This window comes from Lepidochelys olivacea, assembly GCF_965140295.1.
Source record: "Lepidochelys olivacea isolate rLepOli2 genome assembly, chromosome: 5".
NCBI classification, from domain to species: domain Eukaryota; kingdom Metazoa; phylum Chordata; order Testudines; family Cheloniidae; genus Lepidochelys; species Lepidochelys olivacea.
Window position 1 is genome coordinate 82,119,745 of NC_140415.1, and position 23,365 is coordinate 82,143,109.

Below are 23,365 nucleotides of genomic sequence, written 5' to 3' on the forward strand. Positions count from 1 at the left end.
AGTATTCTGACTTGAATCATTTAATATTAAGTTGTTTAAAGTAAACTGCTAGACAGACAAGAGTTTGTGATGAAAGCAAACTTTTTTCTTCACAGAACAAAAAAAAAATAAATGAAATACAAGAATCCTATTTCTCTATCTGCCCATAGATCTTTACATGTGAAGGAATAAAATGATTTTTTTCAAACAGTCAAGTGAGTCCAATTTAAAAACTTTTCAGCCAAACAAATGCATCAGTAATTACACACTCACCAATACATTTAATGCCATTCCCCATCCATCCTTCTCTGCAGCTGCATTTGAAGCTTCCTGGGACATTAACACACGAGGCATGCATGTCGCAGTTGTGGGCACCAATCTCACACTCATCCACATCTAAGAAGGCAAAAAAAAATTGATCAATAAAAGTTCAATGCCAAGGCTACTGGAAATTTGACTTGTGATGTTTTTCTAACATACTGCATATGTCGGTTGCATAGTTTCAAAATAAAAATACTGTATAATGATTTAAGCAGATTGTTTCATATTTATAGCTTGTGTTACTGGAAAGTATATAGTCTATTTTATTTCCAGGTTTTTCTTTATCTGCAAATACATATTAAAACTGGGTTTGTTATTTCCTACAATATCAGGTTTTTATTTGATATTCATGTAATCTTACACAAATGTTATTTATTTGTATTTGTTTAAAAATGTGCCCATCAGAGCTCTGAGCATACATGCAAATCTTATTCATAAAAAGGATTTGACAATTACGCAAAAAATCCCAAAAGGCCAAGTTATAGGAAAAAAATATTTAGTTCCTGGAAGTGGGTGACGGCTGTGGAATATACAGAAAAGTATTTACTACACTCCGCTAGAAAAAAAGAGACAAAAATATGTAAAATGGTCCCTATTAATAGCACTTGTGAGGATCTAAGACCATATGTTACTCTTGTTAGACTCAAATAATTGATAAATAGGAGAAAAACAAATATCTTTAAAAACAGACATAATTCAAATATAACAAAAATGTACATTCCAGAAGATCTCTGTTTCTCAGTTTTATACATACCATAATAATGTCAGTCTTGCACAAAACCAAACATTGCAAAAAACAGTAAGTAAAAGAGCAAACTGAAATTTCTATTTGATACAATAACTCAGGGAAACCCTCCTCTTTTGTGATCAAAACTTTGCTTCCATTTAGTATCTACTGCCAACTTTCCTAAGAAGTACAGTTTTGGAGATATCCAGTTGCCTGTTATGCAGCTATGGACATCCCCATTTGCAGTAGAAAGGATGATGTTTAGCAGCAGAAAAATGGAGGGTAAGATGGGTAGGTGTCATGGAAGCCTCCGGCATGACAATGCATAGAGAGTAGGATGAGAGTCATTAGGCTGAAATAGCATCCATCAAACAGTGTAGCATAGTAGCTGCTCTGTAGCCAGGGGAAGGATTTTCTTCCACTACTGGATTTGTAGAATATGAGTCTGTTTTACTTTAATACTGTACAGCTGCTAGGATGGTTCAATAAAGGACTGCATGTGGTTTCACTTTCTGTTCTTTACCTTCTTTTATTCTCTCTCCTTTTACCTTATTCTTGCTATTTAGATTTACTTGATGTAGAATTTTTCTCTAAAACTAATGCATGTATGCATCTCAGAAATATACATACACGTATATATGTGAAATCCATTTAGGAGCTACCCACTGTGACAAAGACTAAAACTTTGAAGATAAAATATAACAATTATAATGCATAACACAAATGCTGGAAATATTCTGTACCTGTGCATCCAGTTGTTCCCTTTTTGACTGAATATCCTAGCTGACAGTGGCAAATGAAGGATCCCTTGGTGTTCTCACACTCTCCAAACATACAGATGTTGGGATTCAAGTCACATTCATTCACATCTGCAGATATAGTTTAATTATTACTTGAATATTACAGCCATTTAATAGCATTATCTATTTTAGGAAAATATTTTCACCCTTCAGGTGAATTTAATCAAAGTCAGAAGTAATCAATAATTCTATTAGTAAAATATTCAAGGTTTACTTGAGATTTGACAGGTAATATTAGTCTTCAACACACTACGTTTCAACCGTTCCTCACTTCATTTCTGCAATTCTCTAAAGAGGTAGAGATGATACTCTTGCACAATTACATTAGCATTTTCAAAATAGATAAAAGAGTTGAATATTTAACTGTGAAATTGATTATTTGTTAAAAGAATAATGTAAAATCAATTTAAAAACACTCAGACATGAACATCATACTGTAACCGTGCTATTAAGACTTTCTTCCAGAGAACAATTTATGTAACAAATGTAGCCCTATTTGTAGTCTTGAATTATCTGCAAACTGACTTCAGTTTTCACAGGTTTGTTCATCATTTAAAATTTTGATGAATGACATATGTGAGAATGTATTTTAGGCCTCAGAGTGTCACTAGAAAAAATAAAACTAAAATAATAATTGAAACATAAGTAAAATCTAAATGAAAGCATTTACCCCTGATTAAAATGTGGCTTATAACTATGAGGTACAGCAAATCCTCTATATTAGGACAAGCATTAAAACCAGGTAAATGGCAAACAGTCAAATGAGGAAATTCATAAAGATGCCGTGATTCATATTACTAAACAATTCAGTAATGTTAGGGGAGATGGAACTTTCCAAATATATTGCCCAATATTTTTATACCTCCCTTTAAATGAAATGGTAACACTAGGGTATGCCAATGAAGGGAATTACTATGGTGAGAATAAAAAGGCATTGCTGGTGATTTCTCTGTTTTCGTTTTGAAAGAAATAAAATAAGTATAAATTACAATAGGCACAATTTTAAATAGGGGTGGTGGGAGGGAAGTTGGAAGTGAACTGGCCCGTAAGATTTCCAGGGATTTTCAGATGTATCCCTGTAGTTCTGATCTGTTGGGACTTCAATGCAGGACTTCTTCTGCATTTTCCAGGGTCTCAGTGGAGGAGTCCCAATCAGAGAGGATTGAAGAGGGGGCCCTAATATGTCTAGGGAACTCTCATGGGTTGCGAGCAGTTGTGGCAAAGGTTTCCTATTTGGTCTTCATGAAGGGTTTCCACATAGATTTAATATCTGGTTAGGTTTCAGTCCCTTTCTTCAGTGACCTGTTTATTGTTTTCCCAAGCAAAGTGAGAAAAGTATACAAAAAGCAGTACTAGCAACTGTCTGGTTAAGGGTTCAGACTGGGGGGGTCCTATGGCAGCTGCTAGGAGGGCCCTTTCCAACCCAGAGTGGCTCCATGGGGCCGGCCTGCAGTCTCCAGTTCTGTTTGTGTCATAAATATAAAGGGAAGGGTAAACCCCTTTGAAATCCCTCCTGGCCAGGGGAAAGCTCCTCTCACCTGTAAAGGGTTAAGAAGCTAAAGGTAACCTCGCTGGCACCTGACCAAAATGACCAATGAGGAGACAAGATACTTTCAAAAGCTGGGAGGAGGGAGAGAAACAAAGGGTCTGTGTCTGTCTGGATGCTGCTCTTGCCAGGGACAGAACAGGAATGGAGTCTTAGAACTTTTAGTAAGTAATCTAGCTAGGTATGTGTTAGATTATGATTTCTTTAAATGGCTAAGAAAAGAATTGTGCTGAATAGAATAACTATTTCTGTCTGTGCATCTTTTTTGTAACTTAAGGTTTTGCCTAGAGGGGTTCTCTATGTTTTTGAATCTAATTACCCTGTAAGATATCTACCATCCTGATTTTACAGGCGGGATTTCTTTATTTCTATTTACTTCTATTTTTTATTAAAAGTCTTCTTGTAAAAACTGAATGCTTTTTCATTGTTCTCAGATCCAAGGGTTTGGGTCTGTGGTCACCTATGCAAATTGGTGAGGCTTTTTATCCAACATTTCCCAGGAAAGGTGGGGTGCAAGTGTTGGGAGGATTGTTCATTGTTCTTAAGATCCAAGGGTCTGGGTCTGTAGTCACCTAGGCAAATTGGTGAGGCTTTTTACCAAACCTTGTCCAGGAAGTGGGGTGCAGGGTTTTGGGAAGTATTTTGGGGGGAAAGACGCGTCCAAACAGCTCTTCCCCAGTAACCAGTATTAGTTTGGTGGTGGTAGCGGCCAGTCCAAGGACAACGGGGGGAATATTTTGTACCTTGGGGAAGTTTTGACCTAAGCTGGTAAAGATAAGCTTAGGAGGGTTTTTTCATGCAGGTCCCCACATCTATACCCTAGAGTTCAGAGTGGGGGAGGAACCTTGACAGTTTGCCAGAGATTATCCTCTCTCCTGACTCTCCCCACGCCCCCCTCATGGCTGAGCTCTCCTTTATATTCCAGATGAGAGTGTGGGACAATCCTGAGGTGTGGATCAGCTGCATCATCTGATTCCCAGCACCTGTCTGTGTGGCTTCTCTCTGGGGTAGGGTCAGCTGCTCCCTGCCTCCCTCCTGGGTTATTAAAGGAGCAGATCGCCCTGTTATAGAGCTATTGTCACTGATACTTTTCATCTATTTTCCTCTCTCAGAAGGCTAGCATATGTATACAATGAAGGCTACTAAGACTCTGCATATCAAAACACGTCATCACGATCTTCCTTATTGTTACAATTCAATCAAACTGAATAAATAAATTCACTACAAAACCCCTTATGATTGCTTAGTATAAGTTTCAGTAGTTCAGTTAATGGAATACATAGGCAACCTTAACTCCAGCATCACCTAAATTTTAAGTGCATAACTTTGTACCCTTAAATCTTCACAGGTTTTCTGTATGTAATTTATGAACGTGTGTATTCCCCCCACCCCACCTTCCTATCAAAAAAACTGGAAAGAACTGTTAAAACAGAGTTAAATTTGAGAGTATACATCAGTAATTTACGGGTAAAAAAATTAAGGGATGATGTAATTATCCCAAACCAAGCATTACAAACCCAGGAAGTTCAGCGTTAAGGTACCACTTTCAGGAAATTCAAATCTGTTACATTATGGAAATGATGAGTCAAAGCACCCAGACAGCCTTACCTCTGCCTGGTAGTGATACCGTGCAGTAATACTTAGATTATGAGTAAGGCATTTTAGTGTTAATGGACCCAAATTAGATTAATCTCACTTTTAAAGAAAGACTTTTAAAAAAATATTTTCTCTTCAGGGGAAAGCAGTTAAGATTGTTTCTTAAGCAAAACTATAAATTTTTGTTTTCAGCAATTTTTTCTTACACAATTTGATTCTGCTTGTAGTGATTCATCAGGAAATACACACAACAACATAACTGCTAAAATATAACTTGTAGGTACTTACCAATACAGGTTTTCATGTCCATAGAAGCCATGAAGCCATCATAACAAAGACAGCGATATTCTCCTGGAATATTAGTACACTGCCCACCATCGCAGATATCTGGGTTGTTTTCACATTCATCAATATCTGGAATGAAAGTAGATCATTGTACAGCACATACAGATAAGGATCTGCTAAAATAATATGTTTTGTTTTGCTGCAAGATATGATGTAAGAATTTTTTAAAATGAAGTCTCATGAAAATACTATAATGTTGTTTTATCCCCTCGCTTACCTGCACATGTTCTCACATCTGGCATGAGAGCATAGCCATCACTGCAACTACATTCATAGCTGCCCTCTGAGTTAGTGCAGTGGGTGTCACAGCCTCCATTCATGATCACACATTCATCGATATCTGGGAAAATAATATTTGGACTACATTATTTGACAACTCTGTTTTCACAAGGAGAAGTCATCTTTGCTTGCCATTTTATTTAGCAAGGGAATTATTTTAAAAAATGAGCTCATTCTGAATTTCTATTCTCACTTTATATCACTGATGTACAGTTTAGTTAGCCCTCCGTCCTTCATGACTCATTTTTATCTATAGAAGCAAGTGACTGTTTTTAGGCATTGTTTTTGTTGATATTTGTTGATTTTCTTGCTCTAATATTCAAAGAAAGTAAAGATGAGAACTTGAAAGGAAACAAGGTACCAGAAGACATTGTAGAAAGAAAATTTGAGAGACTCTAATAAGACCTCTAGGTGAAAGCATTGAACCATACCACAAATTTGTGTCAAAACCCTTCAGTTAGGTAACCTAACAGTACATGCATACTACCAATTATTATAACTCAGTAGTGCTATAAACAAAGGTTAAACTACAGAATCGCAGTTATAAAACACAGAAAGACTCTCCCATCAAAGTATTTACAGTGACAGTGCTGCATTTAAAAAAAACTGTATGTACCACATGTGATGGGGAAGGGGATAATGGGGCAAATCAGTAACAAAAGCAGTGACATGGGACCCCTTGCTGTTTTTGATCAGTGAATAAAATTGACCACTACCATCTGGACTTTAGCTAAATCTTTTGAGATTTGACTGGATTAGTATCATGAGAATGCTTTTTCCTCACACTGTTGTGCAGAGGTTTTGCAGCATGGCAACACACTCTTCTTTCCTCTGTATTTAAACTGAAACAATCTGCTCTTTTCATAACTCTTGGAGTAGAGAGGGTCCCAAGAGTTGCTGCTTTGGATAGTGACAAAAGCTGGCTCTGACTGGTTTTAACAGGAAATTAAATGTAAAGAGAGATGACATAAAAGTATGAAGGTGGAGGCATTCAACACTTGCCAGTGCAGCCTTGTCTATCTGGAGTGGCCTGGTATCCGGGGTTACAGGAACACTGATATGTTCCAATCATGTTCACACACTTGCCGTTTCTGCAGAGATTATCACTCAAGGAGCATTCATTTATATCTGAAAAAGAAGAATTGCTCAGTTCAATTACTTACCATTCAAAAATGGCTGCTGGAATGCCAGAGCCACTAAGGAAGCATGGACGGAGACTATACTTTAAATTATCCCTGGAGGTAACTACGTAACAAAACAACACTGCAACTGAACAAGTGATATTTCATAGAAGAGGTGAAAAAGCAAAAATGTACTCCACGCACATGGAGAGGAGAGCTACATTTCCTAAAGGAACCAATTTTTGTGCAGTTTACTCTGTGCTTTTATGTATTTTAATTGAAAGTTGACAAGATTCTTTTATAATTTCTGTAAGTCCACTCCTGTGAAGTGCAGAACATTTCCTGCAAGGTGCTCTGTGCCCTCAATTCCCATTGAAGTCAATGGATGCTTAGTGTACTGAGGACTTTTCAGTGTCAAGTCCTGAGGTTTCAATTTGAAGGAATTCAGAAACAAGGAAGGACAGGAATGTGTAGATATTCCTGGAGCCACATCCTTGTCAGTCACAAGGAGCTTTTATACCACAGATACATGCCATCCTCAGGTAACAAACTCACCCACACAATCCTCACGTGATGGTGATAGCTCATGTCCCAAAGGACAGTCACACTGAAAGCTGCCTTCTGTGTTCACACAAGTGCCACCTCTGCAAAGGAGAGGGTTACGTTCACATTCATCTATGTCTGAAAGGAAACATGACAGGCATTTAAGGAACTTAATGAAGGGGGAAAGAAGGGAAAAGCAACTGTCAGCATTAGGAGGTAATTCAGATTCTGAGGCTCACAAAGAGGCTAAAATGAAGTAATTACTGCTCTTCTCCGCCTCCTGTAATATGGTAAGCAATTAAATTGTACAGTAATGGCTCTTGAATGAGTTCTACTCTCCTGTTTTGTAAGAAATTACTATGAAGTTCAATCATTCAGAAGGAGATATTCTGAAAGGAACAGAAAGCAGGCAAAGACAATTTCTGTTTGAATGCTCACCAATCAGAGTATTAACCAAACAACATATTTAGGTAAATTCAGTGTACGGATGGAACAGGTTAAAGAATACTTAGGAAAGTTAGATGGATTTAAATTGGCAGGAGCTGGTGAAATTCATCCTATGGTGCTTAAGCAATTTCAGAACTGTTACCAATTATCTTTGAGAACTCCCAGAGGATAGATGAGGGCTAACATAACACCTATCTTGGGCGGGGAAGGAGAGGGACAGAAGAAGAGGGCCAGGGGAATTATAAGCCAGTCAGCCTAATTTGGATACCTATAAAAATACTGGAACAAATTATCAAACAATTTGTGAGCATCTAGAAGATAATAGGGTAATAAGTAATAGACAGTATGGATTTGTCACGAACAAATCATGCCAAACCAACCTAATTTTCTTCTTTGACAGGGTTACTGGCCTAGTGGATGGGGGGGAAGCCGTAGATGCCTATTTTGATTTTAGTAAGGCTTTTGACACAATCCTCCATGACATTCTCATAAGCAAACTCCAGAAATGTGGCCTAGATGAAATTACCATAAGGTGGGTGCATAGGTGGTTGAAAGACTGTACTCAAAGAGTAGTTATCAATGGTTTGCTCTCAAACTGGGAGGATGTATCTAGTGAGGTACCACAAGAGACAGTCCTTGGTCCACTAGTATTCAATATTTTAATTAATGACTTGGATAATGGAGGGGAGAGCATACTTATAAGTCTGCAGATGACATCAAACTGGGAGGGGTTGCAAGCACACTGGAGGACAGGATTAGAATTCAAACAACCTTGACAAATTAGAGAATTGGTCTGAAATCAGCAAGATGAAATTCAATAAAGACAAGGGCAAAGTACTTCACTTAGGAAATAAAAATCAATTGAGAAAAAGGCTAATATAATTCTCAGGAAAATTAAAAGCAGTGTTGTAAGTAAGACATGGGAGGTAATTGTTCCACTCCAGTAGGCACTGGTGAGGCCTCAGCTCGAGTACTGTGTCCAGTTGTAGGCACCACCCTTTGGGAAAGATGTGGACAATTGGACAGAGTCAAGAGAAGAGCAACAAAACTAATAACGTTTAGAACACCTGACCTGAGGAAAGATTTAAAAAACTGGGCACGTTTAGTCTTGAGAAAAGAAGACCGAGGGAGGACCTGATAACAGTCTTCAAATATGTTAAAGGCTGTTATAAAGAGGATGGTGATCAGTAGTTTCCTATGTCCACTGAAGGTAGGCCAAGAAATAACAGTCTTAATCTGCTGCAAGGGAGATTTAGGTTAGATATTAGGACAAACTTTCTAACTATATGGATAGTTAAGCACTGAAATAGAATTTTAAGGGAGATTGTGGAACCCCATCATTGGAGGTTTTAAGAACAGTTTAAACAAACACCTGCCAGGGATGGTCTAGTGGTACTTGTTCCTCCCTCAGTTTGGGGTACTGGACTAGATGACCTCATGAAGGCACTTCCAGATTTATATTTCTATGATTCCTTAATATGTGCATGTGCAAAAATGTGTGCAGGGAATTGTATACCTAATTCATGTAGACGATTACCATAACTGCATGCACAATACAGGTATTTGTACCGTTAACTGCACATCTGTGCATGGTCAGACCTGATTTATACATGCAGTCACAGTAACTATGGATACTAATTAAGTGTGCATTAGTGCACATAGTTTAAAATATCAGGCTCCAAAATAGTAAATAGAAGGACTGCAATACATTCTGACAACGCTTACCCATGCAATTCTTCATCATCATAAATCCACTCTCATAGCCCTCGAAGCATTCACATTCAAAGCTGCCTGGAGTGTTGACACAGGTACCACTTCCACAGAGGTCCGGGGAGATACGACACTCATCAATGTCTATTTTACATTAAATGAAGAGAAAAAAATCAAACAGTTTAAAGTGAATCCTGCTTTACATGCAAATGGAGAAGTGACTCATGCCAGTGAAATCTGAAGTGTACTCGTGGCCATTCAAATATTTCATTTAATATTTTAAAAGAATGATTCAGTGATAAATTGAGTCCTTGAAGATTTGGAACAAGGTGACTTCAGAAATCTAAGTTAGATCTGAAACCTTGTGACAAGTGGGTTTCCATCAGGTATCATTTTCGGATCATATTTTTGATGGCATGATATTTATGCAATAGGCACCATACCAAGAATTGCAAAGTTATAGAAAAACTCTAATTATCATCACCCCTCTTGGGATTGTCATTATTATGGAGGTGTCAGTTGACTCTATAGCTAAAGAGGCATTGAGATTTACACAGGGCTTTGGAGCCGAGCGCGGAGCTGCTCCAGAGCAGTGGAGCTGCAGGTTTTTGCCTGGAGATGGAGCGGAGCCGGAGCACAGCTCCAAAGCCCTCGATTTACAGTAATATGGGGATTACTTTCATATATTATGTAAGCAAAATCAGGAATATCTAAACTCACAGTACTTACTCCTAGATAGAAAGTTAATTTTCTAGAAAGTTGTAAGTATATTGGTTCACCTCTTTAGAAGTTAGGAAGTTAAAATGACTCCTTTCACATTTAGATTTGCAGTTTAATGTCTCTTTTGGATTGCTGTACTTTATTAGTCATGTCTAAATATGCAGCTTGGTCCAGTGAACCACAGCACATTTGTCGAAAACAAAGGTGGAAGCATTAATGGATTGGAAGGGCTCCATTTAAGGAGCCAGGGAAGCAAGGTGGGCAGTTGAGGAGTTGGTCTGAAGAGGGTATACAACAGGGTGAGGGATGCAGGGTACCAGGATGTGCAGGACTGGGGAGCACAGCTGAGCAACATGCTCCTCACTGACTCCTCAGCCCAATGGCCATTGCCTTTCTCATTAGCCAACTGCCTCACCCGATTCTCCAATCCTTCTACCCAGACTGGCTCCCTGGTTCGTGCTTTCCACTATACCCTCAGTCCTTGGTCCCATTAATTATTTTAATATACAGAAGTCTCTTTTTTAAATGATTTTAAATACTGTAAAAATGTGTAAAACAATGGAAAATTATAAAAAGTTTACAAGTGGAAAAGAAATCAGAAAACAGGGTTATAGATAGATGAAAACATTGAACTGATTAATGGAAGAGGCCCAGAGAAGTGTGGAGGATTGGGAAGCAGAGAACTGGTGTAGATCTCCATGAGGTCCAAGGAAGATGGGGTGAAGAAGACGGGAATAGAGCATATGGGACACAATGGGGGCTGTGGGCATCAGGTATGGAAGTGGTCAGGGAACTGTAGAGAGGAGGTATCTGGATAGGTGGTTCAGAGAACTAGGAATGCACAAATTCAAGTGTTTATAGAGGAGTTGCAGGAGGCAGACACACACATGGAGCTGGGGAGGCAGGGATGAGGAGGGACATGGGGAGACAGAGAGAAGAGGGAATCTTTGAACACTTCACACATTTTTTACACTTCCACCATGGATAAAATCCTCTCCCTTTTTCCTCCATTTCATTTCCTCTCGCTCCCCTTTGTGTAACACAACAGTAATTCATATACCACATGCAGAAGTCTGCAGGACAGAAATTCACTGCAGTGGGCCTCTCATGTCATTGCACGGTTGGCCTCCTGCAGATTTTGCCCACTAATCCCATTTTGTTAGTAATTTAAAACACAAACACACATTAAAAGATCATTAAGTCTAGAGCTGGTCAGAAAGAAAATGTTCATCTGAAAAAAATGTCGATGAAAAAGTGGGAAAAAAAAAACTTTTGTGAAAAAATGTTCTCTGACCTCTCATTAACTTAAAAATACAATCACTAGAAAACCAAGGAAAACACCAGGAAAGGGAACGTTAACATCCAGACCAACCTCACGTGCCTTACTACACACACATCAAACAACCCAAACACACACACACACAGAGATTCCTAAGCTCCAGAATAAAACCGCTTTCATTTCCAATCCCTCACAATGCACACATCCAGGTCCTCAATCACACAAGCTTACTAGCTTAACTCTGACTTCAGATTTTTTTAAGTACCAATAATACATATTATATGTCTGTCAGTATCATGCCTGATGTCATATGTGAGCATGATTGTAAGGAACTGGACATAAGCATTTTGAGTGGTTGCATTTTGCAAATGAAAGTAAGTTTGTGGTGGAAGTAAGGAGTCTCTGAGTCCACCTGGTATTACGATGCCTAGGTGGTAAGGGATGTTAATATTGCCTTAACTGGTGATTTTCTTGAATTTTAGTGATTTCATTTCAAGGAGTTTGACTCAAGCAACTTTAACAGTAATTTAACAAAGTTTTGGTGTATGAGAATAAATCAGAAGACACAATTATTAGAGAATCCCTCACTGAAAGAGAAGCTCAAGAGGTTCACACTAACAGCCGAATTTTGCCTTTCTTACTAGGGGAAAACTCCCACGAACTGCAAGGTCTGGATAGTGAGCAAAATGGATGCAGCTTCCTTTAAACACCGGGGAAAATGTAAGACTTACCTGTACAGTTTCTTTCCTCCATATCTAAAGCAAACCCGCTGTTACATCTACACTTGAAACTTCCAATTGTGTTCCTGCATTTGCCATTCATGCACATACCAGGGAACACTTTACATTCATTAATATCTATGAAAAAAAAAATAAAACAGAACATTTAAATGATTAACAAGGAAACTGTGTCAAGAGTGGTAATTTCCCATTCATTTCTACACAGTGTATACTGAACACCATTTTGTTATCTCACAAAATAAACCTGGCAGTGCGTAAGACATTGTTGCTTCATTCCTGCTGCTGAAAGTCATTCTTTTTTAGAAACTGAACTTCAGCTACCACTGTGAGGTTGTGAATTCAAAACAAAGCAGGAAAGGGAATGAGGAAACCCTGTGCAATAAACTGTGCCTATAAAACACAGCCTAAGAAGCACTGAGGAGCCATGCCAGCCCAGGTGTAACTTGGTGAGAAAGTTTGCGGCTCCCTGAAACTCTTTCCAAGATTCCCAGAGCAAATGAGGACTTTTTAGCAGCTTTGCAGACTAGTATAGTGGAATGGCGGGGGTTATAGTCCCATACTTTCACTCCTCGTTGGGGCAAAATAGTCCCTTGCAATGTATGGAGCGAGCAGTCCTCACATTCTCCATAGCACAGGGACTGCAATTGTAACAGACCTTCCACAGGGCTTATAAAAGAGGCTCTTTGTGTACACACAAGAGCCACTCAGGCCCTAAACACATTCTGATGAGCACTACACATTACTTATAGGTACCATTCTACTGGATGAATACCCTTAACTAAGAAGCATCCATTTTATGGAACCAAACTGTAGCCTGGAGACATCAGTATGTGCAGAGGAAAGTGCTGGTACAAGTACAAGAGAAAACAATAAGCACAGAAAAGCAGAGCTAAATCCTGGACAAAATACTAGTGCTTAATCCTTGTTCAGGCTAACTTCCACTGAATTTAATAGTTTTACCTGAGTAAGGACAGTAACAATTAAATATCAGAACTGATGAATGGTTATGCATAATGACAAAATGTTAAAGTTCCTCCAAACAATATGTTTTTTTTCATGACAAAGGCTTTGCTTGTTCAAAAATATTTCAGAATGATCTCACCATAAAAATGAAATCAGGATAGAAAAGGTGAGAATATCCTTATTACTTCAAGTCTTTAATTTTCTGTGGGAGGGAGAAACTAGTGTTTCTGTCCTCTTTTACCTCTCACCTCCATCCCCCCTAACCCCACTTCTGGCCACACATATACCTTCCAAGAATGTAACAATCCACAGTTCTCCCTCCCCAACCCAGGCCTCACTCGGGCATCAATAAATATCTCATCTCCAGCTCCTTAGGCAGTTTCCAACCCTCTCAGTCTGAGAATGAAGCAAGAGCCACTTAGGCAGCATGCAGAGGGGAAGGGCAGTGGCCTTCCCCTTCCTTTCTCTATCACTGCTGGTACTGTCTTCACTATCTTCTCAAACCAAAATATTCAGCTTCAGTATCATCTCAGCCACTTTTTTCCTTCTCATCCAAAATGGATGCTGTTGCTCAATCCTGCAGGTTTTTCCTCTACATCATCTCCAAAACATATCCATCCCTCTCCACTCACATGCTCAAGAACCGTGACTACGTCCTAATCTCTTGCCTTGATTTGGCTTCCCAGACTCTCATCTTACCCCCATTCCAGTATATCCAGAATGCTGCCACAAAACACATTCCCCATATGGAGGGGAAGGAGATGACTATCTGAACTAATATTTGTTATGTTTTAATTTTAATGCTATATAATTGATAACATCTCTAATCATACAAACCTTGGTGTTTTCCCTTTAAGGATTGACAGATACAAATAACACCCATTTTCAACTCCAGTAAGCTATGTGCAGCGAAGTATGGATTTTACCTTTATAAAATGGCCTGCCAGTTAGAACATCTCCTCTGTTGGAAAAGCCAGGTCCCCTAGGGCATAAAGCTTCATATTCTTTGGTGCCAGACTTAGGACATTCCTCACAGTCTGAGCCCCAAGCAGAACCAACAGCACAGCAGCAGGCATCCATACGAAACTTGCCCGGTACAGACTGAATGCACTCATCTTCATCCCACTTCAGGTAGCATTGCTCCATGCGGATATCTGCACATTTCATACAACAAAGGCAATTATACCATGTTACAGAGTAACCTTGCTAAATTTATTGAATTTTCTATAAACAGTTATTTTTGAATTATGCATGCATGATGTTCAGCCTTTTATAGCTCTAGGGAGAGAGAGTACAAGATCAGATCTGTGCTTGAGACACCAACATGCGTGCTTGCTATTCCATCATACGAACTACACAGATGCATATGTATTGTTGTTAATGTTACATTATTGATGGATTTCTAGATTTGTATTGTTTCACACTGAGTAAAAGTATCTCCAGAGAGGTGCAGATCACAAGGTTTCAATGCAAATGTTAGCAAAAAGAAAAGGAGTACTCGTGGCACCTTAGAGACTAACCAATTTATTTGAGCATGAGCTTTCGTGAGCTACAGCTCACTTCATAGAGACTGGGAGTGGCTAAGTCATTATGCAAGGTAGCCTATTTCCCCTTGTTTTTTCCTACACCCCCCCCCCCCGACGTTCTGGTTAAACTTGTATTTAAGCTTGGATAGTGGTCAGTTTGGATGAGCTATTGCCAGCAGGAGAGTGAGTTTGTGTGTGTGTGTCTCCCCAGGAAAGGGGGGGGGGTGAGAAAACCTGGATTTGTGCTGGAAATGGCCCACCTTGATTATCATACACATTGTGAAGAGAGTTGTCACTTTGGATGGGCTATTACCAGCAGAGAGAGAGTTTGTGTGTGGGTGGGGGGGGGGGCGGAGGGTGAGAAAACCTGGATTTGTGCTGGAAATGGCCCAACTTGATGATCACTTTAGATAAGCTATTACCAGCAGGACAGTGGGGTGGGAGGAGGTATTGTTTCATGATCTCTGTGTGTATATAATGTCTGCTGCAGTTTCCACGGTATGCATCCGATGAAGTGAGTTGTAGCTCACGAAAGCTCATGCTCTAATAAATTGGTTAGTCTCTAAGGTGCCACAAGTACTCCTTTTCTTTTTGCGAATACAGACTAACACGGCTGTTACTCTGAAAATGCAAATGTACCTTTGCATTATTACAACATCAAGATATAGTGTTGCCATGATATGAATGTGCTCCGTTGATTGTTTGTGTGTATTTGGTAGGAAGCAGAAGTATATTTATTCACGGTTCAAAGATACTCTAATTTATAAATATGGTATGGCATATATAGTAAAAATCAGCTATTCTTTAAAATTGGTGATATTGGATTAATACCATGAAGAATTCAGAAGATTTTAGATACAGGTTTAAGCAAAATTTGGTGCAGGTTCTGCTAGGTTTTGTTGGCCTTGTGTTAATAGCTCAAAGTAGTAACAAAAAAAAACCCAAAACAAAACCCTAAAATACTTTAATGGAAGTTCACATTTAGGGACAAATTTTCTAATGTGTATCCAAATGGGTGGATCTACCAAAAAGGTACATACACCAATTGGACCTACAAAATCTACATCTGCATACTATACTATCTAGAGAAGCATTACATCTCTAATTTACATATGTAGTTGTGTGTGTGTGTGTGCGCGTATTTTAAGGCAGAAAGTGCATGTGTACGTTTTTCCAAGCTTACCTGTTTCACCCATTAAAAATAAGCTGCACAGTGTTATACACACCAAACATGCCAAAAATCTCCCAGTAAAGCATGTCAGAATGTCTCCCTCTTTTCACAAATTTCTTATGCATTTTTTCATCATGCCAAGAAATAACTCAAATTTTTTTTAAGAAAGTTGTTTAATTTAAAGGATTAAATCAATATAAAAAACGCATTTTATAGCTAAGCGCTAAATGTTCATTTCTAGCCTGGAGGGGAACTTTTAAGTGCAAGTCATGAATACCTGACAAATAGTGTTCGTAATAGAAATGTTGAAAACACGCTACTGTAAGCCTCTATGATATTGTTCAGAAGTTTACTGAAAGATTCGTCATCACCAAGACATCCACATATACGTACTGATTCCAAGCATACTGGAAATACCCATTTCCTAGAGGTATCTGGCTAGCTGTATAAGCCCAAAGGGCACGGCAGGGGGCTTATCAAATCTCTGCATTGAGTTATAGAAGTTTCAAGAAAATACATAACAGCATATTCCAAAGTTTGTTATTAACCTACATCTTTATTTATTTCAACAGAGCAAAAAAGGTCTGGTTGACTCTTCTGAACTCATAATCCTGCATTTAATTTTATTGATTTCCCTTTCCAGTTCAGATTCCTCCCAGATTTACTTTTCTAAACATCCAAATTGAAACCTGATGGACAAATCTGTGACAATGCTCTGTTAGCATTCCAGAACTCTGCCAGTACCAGTGTATGATTTAGCAACTGCAGAATAGTGTAAGTACTAAGGGCCTGCTCCTATGCCCATTCAGGCCAATAGAACTTTTGTCACTGACTTCAGTTAATGGAAAGATACTCATTTACATCAATGGGAATTAGGTTAGACCTTAAGAAACTGTGTATTCTACAGAAAAGGGGGACAGTTTCAGTGTGCAAGGCAAAACATGAAGACAAATGCACTGTGTAAGTAACACAACTCAGACTAGGATACAAAGAGCGCTGTTGATATGGAGAGAAAACCAATCTACAGCTCCAAAACAAAATATGTTGTATGAATCGGTCATATGACAGACTAGACCAGGAATTAGGTTTTAATAAGCATTGTCTGGCTTTTTTAATGCTCAACAGGGGAAATGAAGGACTGATGAGAGAAGATGGAAGAGCTAAAAATGACACAGATGAGTTATAGATATATTTTCCATGCAAATCCTTCAAAATAATATAAATTTCCTGTGTAAATTTCCTGTATAAGCATCTTGATTTAAAACAATTTACAGCACAAATGTAAGAACTGGAAATGTAATCCTCATGGTTTCCATGACCCCTCAAGATGTATAATTATTTTCTGCTCATGCGACCGAGCGACCACATTGCTAATACATACTTGCTTTCATTAAAACCACTGGTTTCAGAGTAACAGCCGTGTTAGTCTGTATTCGCAAAAAGAAAAGGAGTACTTGTGGCACCTTAGAGACTAACCAATTTATTTGAGCATAAGCTTTCGTGAGCTCACGAAAGCTTATGCTCAAATAAATTGATTAGTCTCTAAGGTGCCACAAGTACTTCTTTTCTTTTTATTAAAACCACTGTAGTACATTAAGCAGTTTGCAGCAAGTAAACTTACTTCAGGAATGCATCATGTAGCCCAAATTGCCTAGGTAGTCTAACAGAAGACTTATGCCATGTAATTTAAACTGGCATTTATTGGTTAAACCCTGGCAAAATGAAGTGGTGGACTTAAGATAAGGTTGTAATATATATTGTTTTAAAATCAAAGTCACTCCTATCAGTTCTCACCTCCATCCACCAATTGCAAGCATCAAACTGCTCCTTGTAACCTTTCCTACAGATGCTGGGAATAACATTACCAAGCATGGAAAAAAGTCTAAGCCAAACCTACTGTACAAAATTACATAAAGATGCCAATTACACACACACACATCCTGATTTTCTGTGAGCAAACAAATATGGGAAAATGGAAGTCCATACCAGAAACAAACATATTTGCTAGATTAGATTTTGAGTTATTTCCTTTTACTTTGATACATTAACATTCACTATATGCATATCTGAGTTCTTATCAAAGCTTTGATTTTTATATACACATGCTAAAAAAAAGAGCACCAAGCCACATGCTATAAGTGAAAATAACTTAAAGATACAATAGATTTAATGCCCAGAATTAATTACTAAAGTGCAACATATAATTCACTATAAACTACTACCAGCAAATCAGGCAATGCAAAAACTCAAATCCCGCTCCAACAATTCCTCACCCTTAGATACTCTACATTATCTTCAACTCCCCTTCTCCCCCTGAAAAGCAAATTACTTATTCACATCAGCTGCTGCTAACTAATAGCATAAATAGAACTACAGCTAACATAGAATGAACAGGATTGCCATCTTGCTCAACTTCAGTCTTTAATGGGGGGTGGAGGGGAATTCCTTGAAGCATGGCAACTGCTCTTAAAGTAAAGGAAAATATGAAGGCCTTGATCCTGCAAATCCAGGTGTGATGCAGAGTAGGGAGTGCAAGGTGGGTTGCACTTTCAAGCCTGAGTGAAGAGTACACATAGGTGCAAGTGTGGTTAAACACTAGGCAGAGTCCTCTAAAATGACTGAAAATAAGTCTCAAAAGCTTTTGCTGCTGATCTCTTACTGTGATAAAAATGGATTGGGTATAGGGCATGGGCATGTCAGAGACATCCTAAGTGTACTGCTTATCCAGTTAATGAGAAGATTAGCAGTGCACTTCTTGCTCTAGTCTTACATCTGCTTCTATGCAGGAGTGACAAAGCAGCTGAGCATTAGTGCTCCCATTAATACTGCAGTCCCTCCCTGTCCTTGAGCTTATTATACATGTAACCATTCTACACATGTCCTGTAAAAAATCAAGCTTTAAGGGCCAGATTTTCAAAAGAGCTCAGCTCCCCAGCAGGAACCTATATAAATGGCCAGAGTGGATGTGGAGCTCCCTAAACAAACAAAAATTAAACTAAGAGTAAGCATACATATAAAATATATATTCTCTCAAGTTCACTATATCAGAGGAAATATCGTTCTATGAAGAAAACCCCCCTAAACCTGGTAACAGAAACTGTAAGCCAGCTTGTTATACCCTCATCAACAGTCCACAGCCTCCAAGGCAAGTCAATACCCCAATGTACCATACTGGAATAATTTTAAGGAAAACTTCTCTTGCCCGAGTCCATTGACTTGCCCAGCACAGGTTTATTTTGTTGTTTCCTGGACTTGACAAGTGGAATTTTCCCTCTTAATTAAGTCCCCCACCTCCACTCCCAAATGGGATGTTGTTTCTAATTCTCTCTCTCTCTCTCTCTCTTTGGATATTACATTTTTAAATGTATTCAATATGTTTTGAGCTGCTATAACAACATTCTGGTTGTCTTACTTCCCAACTGAATGGGAGTTCCCTAGGAGAAATGTACAGGAAGTGCAAATGTAAGGCTATAACAATAAAGCAGTAGAGCCCTCCAAAAAGCATTATAAGCTCACAAATTTGAAAGTGGCTGAAAAACTAGGACAATTTAAAACTACTGGAGCATGTCACTTTGGACAATCTCTTAGAAAGCCACAGTCATCCATGCTGAGACATTCTAAAAATTGAAATAAAATAATTAATTTTAAATTATTTTTCCTGGTACCTGCCAGAAACCTGATTTCAATTTTTAACTACATGCATTTTTCACTCTAAGCCAAAAATCCAAAAAGGAAAATCAGCTGGTTTCTACAAAATGCTCAGTTTAAAAAATAATTTTCCTTTCTTAGAAAATAGTAAAAATGTTGCTCTTCATACTTCAGCCACCAGAACTGCATTAACTCCACTAAAGCCACACAAACTCCAGAATCTATACAAAGTGCACAGTTCTTTGGCTGCCAGTTTCCCCATCTGCATCCACTGGTCCCGTTCCATTTCCAAACAGGGAATTTGCAAGCAGCAGTGTGAAGCTCACAGCTGTTGGACAGAGGTGAAGAGTGTGGCATGAAAATGTTTCAGACTTTTAATTTAAACATGTACTTAATCACAAATCACCTAAGTCCATTACTGTATTTTGCCAAGCTTTTGCCAATAAATGTCCATTTAAATTACAAGGTAAAAGTCTTATTTAATATGATACAAGAGTTTGGGGCATATGAATGCAGGTTTTATAGCTTCTCGGTTATGTAAAATGCAGGTTCTCTAATGGAAAAAAATGTTCCTTTTCTATCCATTGAAAAATATTCTCATTTCTACTGGAACAACTTCAGATTTCATATCCAACTCCTGATACTATCTCTGTTTTTAATACAGCACCCTGAGGCATATGTATGCAATCAGGACCAAAAGTATACAAAAGCTACAGAGACCCTTGTGTCCAGGACCTCCCCTCGTAGTGTTTGGAATTGCTGCAGTGAGTCTCTACAACTCACCATGATGAGATATGGGTACAGGCCCCTTTCCTTACGGTAGAGTTCTAAAGAGTTTCTATATTTATTTATTTAGATGTCAGTCTTATATAAACTCCACACCAAATGGAGCACATTGAAAGCTCTGTGCACCATGGACCGACATTTAAAAACAATAATAATAAAGGAGGTATAAAGTAAAAATTAACCAAAGCAGCACACCCCATCTCCTACATCATTAGATCGCATCATTCACATGACCAGTACAGACTAAAACCCCCACCAAGCAAATCCCACCTTCAACTGCCTCTTCTCAGCCCTTCATCAACATCCTGAAAACAGATGGGCTTCATAGCATGCCAAGAATATCAACATATGAAGACTATTTCAGACCTTGGGAGACAGAGCATTCCAAAGGAAAGGGTCCTTTACAGAGAATGCTTTGCAAGCAGACCCTATCTTTTACAATGGGGAGAATCAAGATCAAAGGCTTTTTCTGATCATAACTGTGGTAATATGACCTAGAGAGAGAGAGGCTGTCCCTCAGGTAGGCAGGTCCCAAGACTTTTAGGACATTATAGGTCAAATCATTACCTTACACTCCACCTGGAAACAGACAGCCAGGCAGTGCAGATTACCGAGCACTGAAAACGTATTCTGCCAAAAGCAGAATGATGCTTTCTGAACCTGAATTTCCAGATAGAAACTGATAATCTTCCAGAAGGTCTAGGTGTCCTAAAACAGTGTGGCTCTATGTGTATCACACTGCACACGAGGCAGAGACAGATCAGGTCCACTGTTCTTCCCCTAATCCAGAAGTATAAGCTATGACCTTTCTGCAAGGGTGTGCCATGCCCTACTTCTGGACTGCGGATAAAAATTACATGTCCCATCACTTTTGCAATTCTAGGGGACAAAGTCCTATCCCACAGGATTTGCTAACAGGTTCAAGATTTGGCCATTAGAAAACTATAAAATGTAATGTTAACACTGACTCATTGATTAGGAAAATCACATGCCTACAATAGCTGCAGTATGTATTAAACTTAGTATTTCCTTCTGAGCCACAAGGAAGAACAATGTGCTGATTTCGCTGTAACTACTATGCTTGAACATGAGTTCCTTAGCCCCTGTGAGCCACATGTGTGACATGCTTTGCAACTAATTCAAGAAAGAAGGCGTTAACAGAAGCAATGAATAATATAGCTTCAACTGGTTAATTTTTTAAAGCACAGAGGTTTACATTTTTTGATACCTAAAGGTCTTCTTTTCTGTGTCAGAGCGTCAGTTTCTTCTGTTGACTAAATGCTGAAATCTAAAAACTTGATCTAACACTGCAGTAAAGACAAGCCATCTCCTTTCAGATAAGCCTACCTCAAGTGAGAGCAGCCATACCGCAAAACAACACTTGAGCAGCACAGAGTGTTTGGATTAGCAGCACAGAGCTGCTGCATCCCAACTGCATTCCTAGCATGAGCATCAGCAGTACTCAAGCTTCAACCCATACCCTATGACCGGCCAGCTAGCTCAAGTTTAAAACTCCTCTTCATCTGAGCGATTTTTGTGTGTGCAAGGGAGTCAGGGTAGAGGCAACACTCAAGCTAGACCTTGAGCTAACACTGCAGTGAAAACAAGCCCTAAACCAGATATGTCTATCTTTAGCACCTCTTATATAGACCTCCCTAAGCTGGCGGAAGTGTTGAGTATTAAACAGACACAAATTAAAATATAAACATGAACTTAAAAAAAATACCTTTCAAGGAACAGTGCATTCCAGAAACTATAGGACTATTTTAAACTGTGCAAAGAACATGAGAAGTCAGTCACAGAGCTAAGGAACAGTAAGAGGTGACCATGTTTTTACCTAAACACACTCGACCTGTTCCATCCAGCGTCAGGCCTTCTGGACATTCACAGTGAAATGATCCTCTGCTGTTAACACAACGTCCATTGGTACAAACACCAGGGAAAACATCACACTCATTTACATCTGATGTGAAATGAAGCATAAAAAGAAGTTTAAATTTGCATTCTTAATTTATTAAGGTAGCTACAGCTTTATTGAGGATTTAAAGTTATGTCACGGCAATCAAAACATTTTCAGTTATACAATACTAGGATCTGAAGACTGTTCTTTCTTACACCTGGCAGCCACCTGGGGGCTGTTCCAACACCTGTGAATCACCATGGTATAAACACACCCCCAGCCATATTTCCTTTTTTGTGGAAAGGTCTCCTGCACTGGGGGTGAGGGTGGATAAAGTAACAGAGATTCTGTTTATTTAGGGGGAAACCGAGGGTGCTGGACCCATCAAGTTTCCATCTGCTCTGTATCATCTGAACAGAAATTTCCTTGATTTCCTTTGCTTCTCCAATACCTTAGGATAGGGCAACACTTTCCAACAGTCACCATTGACTGTAATGGCAGCCACCAAATGTCAATTTGATTAACTTCTCCAACAACAGGGATGTAATGAATCCTCTTTTTTTTTTTTTTTTAAACCGGATAAAGTGTGCCACTCCTGAGTAAGAAAGAATTACTTCACCTTCACAGGTAACTCCCTTAACTCTGGCAAATCCTCTTGGGCAAGCTGCATCTGGAAACAAAAAAAAAGGAACAATTATTTTCAGAATTATACGACTTTAATAGTTAATCATAATCTGAAATGTTGTGACCTTTTCCCCCTCAAATTTATACTAAGGGCCTAACAAAGTGGAACAGTGGCATATTCTTAGTATTAAGGGCTCATTTAAAAAGAAAGAGCAGAAATGCCCTGATGTTATCTCAATAGCAAGCGGCATGACTAGCTTAATGATAGAAGGGCATATAAATTAATTCTGTCTCTTTCCCATTTGTCCTGCTCCTTAAAGCAACTGCTGTGATCCTTCCTTTTTCACACATCGGGAGCTCAGACAATATTCCTGCTTTCAATCTCCAGTCCCAGAGGATATTAAGCTCGGAGATTTAGAAATTATGCTATTTTGCAAGCAGCAATAGTAGAGAAACAAGGTGGGTGAGCTGTAGAGCCCTGTAAGATGGAAAGGTCACTGCCTTGGGCTGCAGCCTGAGCTTGAACATCGACACTGCAATTAAGCAGCCCCTTAGCTTGAGCCCTATGAGCCCGAGTCAGCTAGCATGAGCCAG

General features: G+C 38.9%; 1 protein-coding gene across 4 annotated transcripts in view; it reads right to left on the reverse strand.

Annotated features, from left to right (window-relative positions):
* Positions 1 to 23,365, reverse strand: part of FBN2 (fibrillin 2) — a 254,563-nt gene that overhangs the window by 83,363 nt on the left and 147,835 nt on the right. For all 4 annotated transcript variants that reach the window (XM_084629192.1, XM_084629191.1, XM_084629190.1 and 1 more), the window contains exons 22-32: positions 22,767 to 22,817; positions 22,085 to 22,210; positions 14,043 to 14,270; positions 12,145 to 12,270; positions 9,430 to 9,558; positions 7,270 to 7,395; positions 6,596 to 6,721; positions 5,532 to 5,654; positions 5,258 to 5,383; positions 1,771 to 1,896; positions 253 to 375 (exon numbers count right to left, since the gene is read on the reverse strand). In XM_084629192.1, coding sequence (XP_084485318.1) covers positions 253 to 375; positions 1,771 to 1,896; positions 5,258 to 5,383; positions 5,532 to 5,654; positions 6,596 to 6,721; positions 7,270 to 7,395; positions 9,430 to 9,558; positions 12,145 to 12,270; positions 14,043 to 14,270; positions 22,085 to 22,210; positions 22,767 to 22,817 — 1,410 coding nt within the window. The remainder of the gene's footprint in view (positions 1 to 252; positions 376 to 1,770; positions 1,897 to 5,257; positions 5,384 to 5,531; positions 5,655 to 6,595; positions 6,722 to 7,269; positions 7,396 to 9,429; positions 9,559 to 12,144; positions 12,271 to 14,042; positions 14,271 to 22,084; positions 22,211 to 22,766; positions 22,818 to 23,365) is intronic.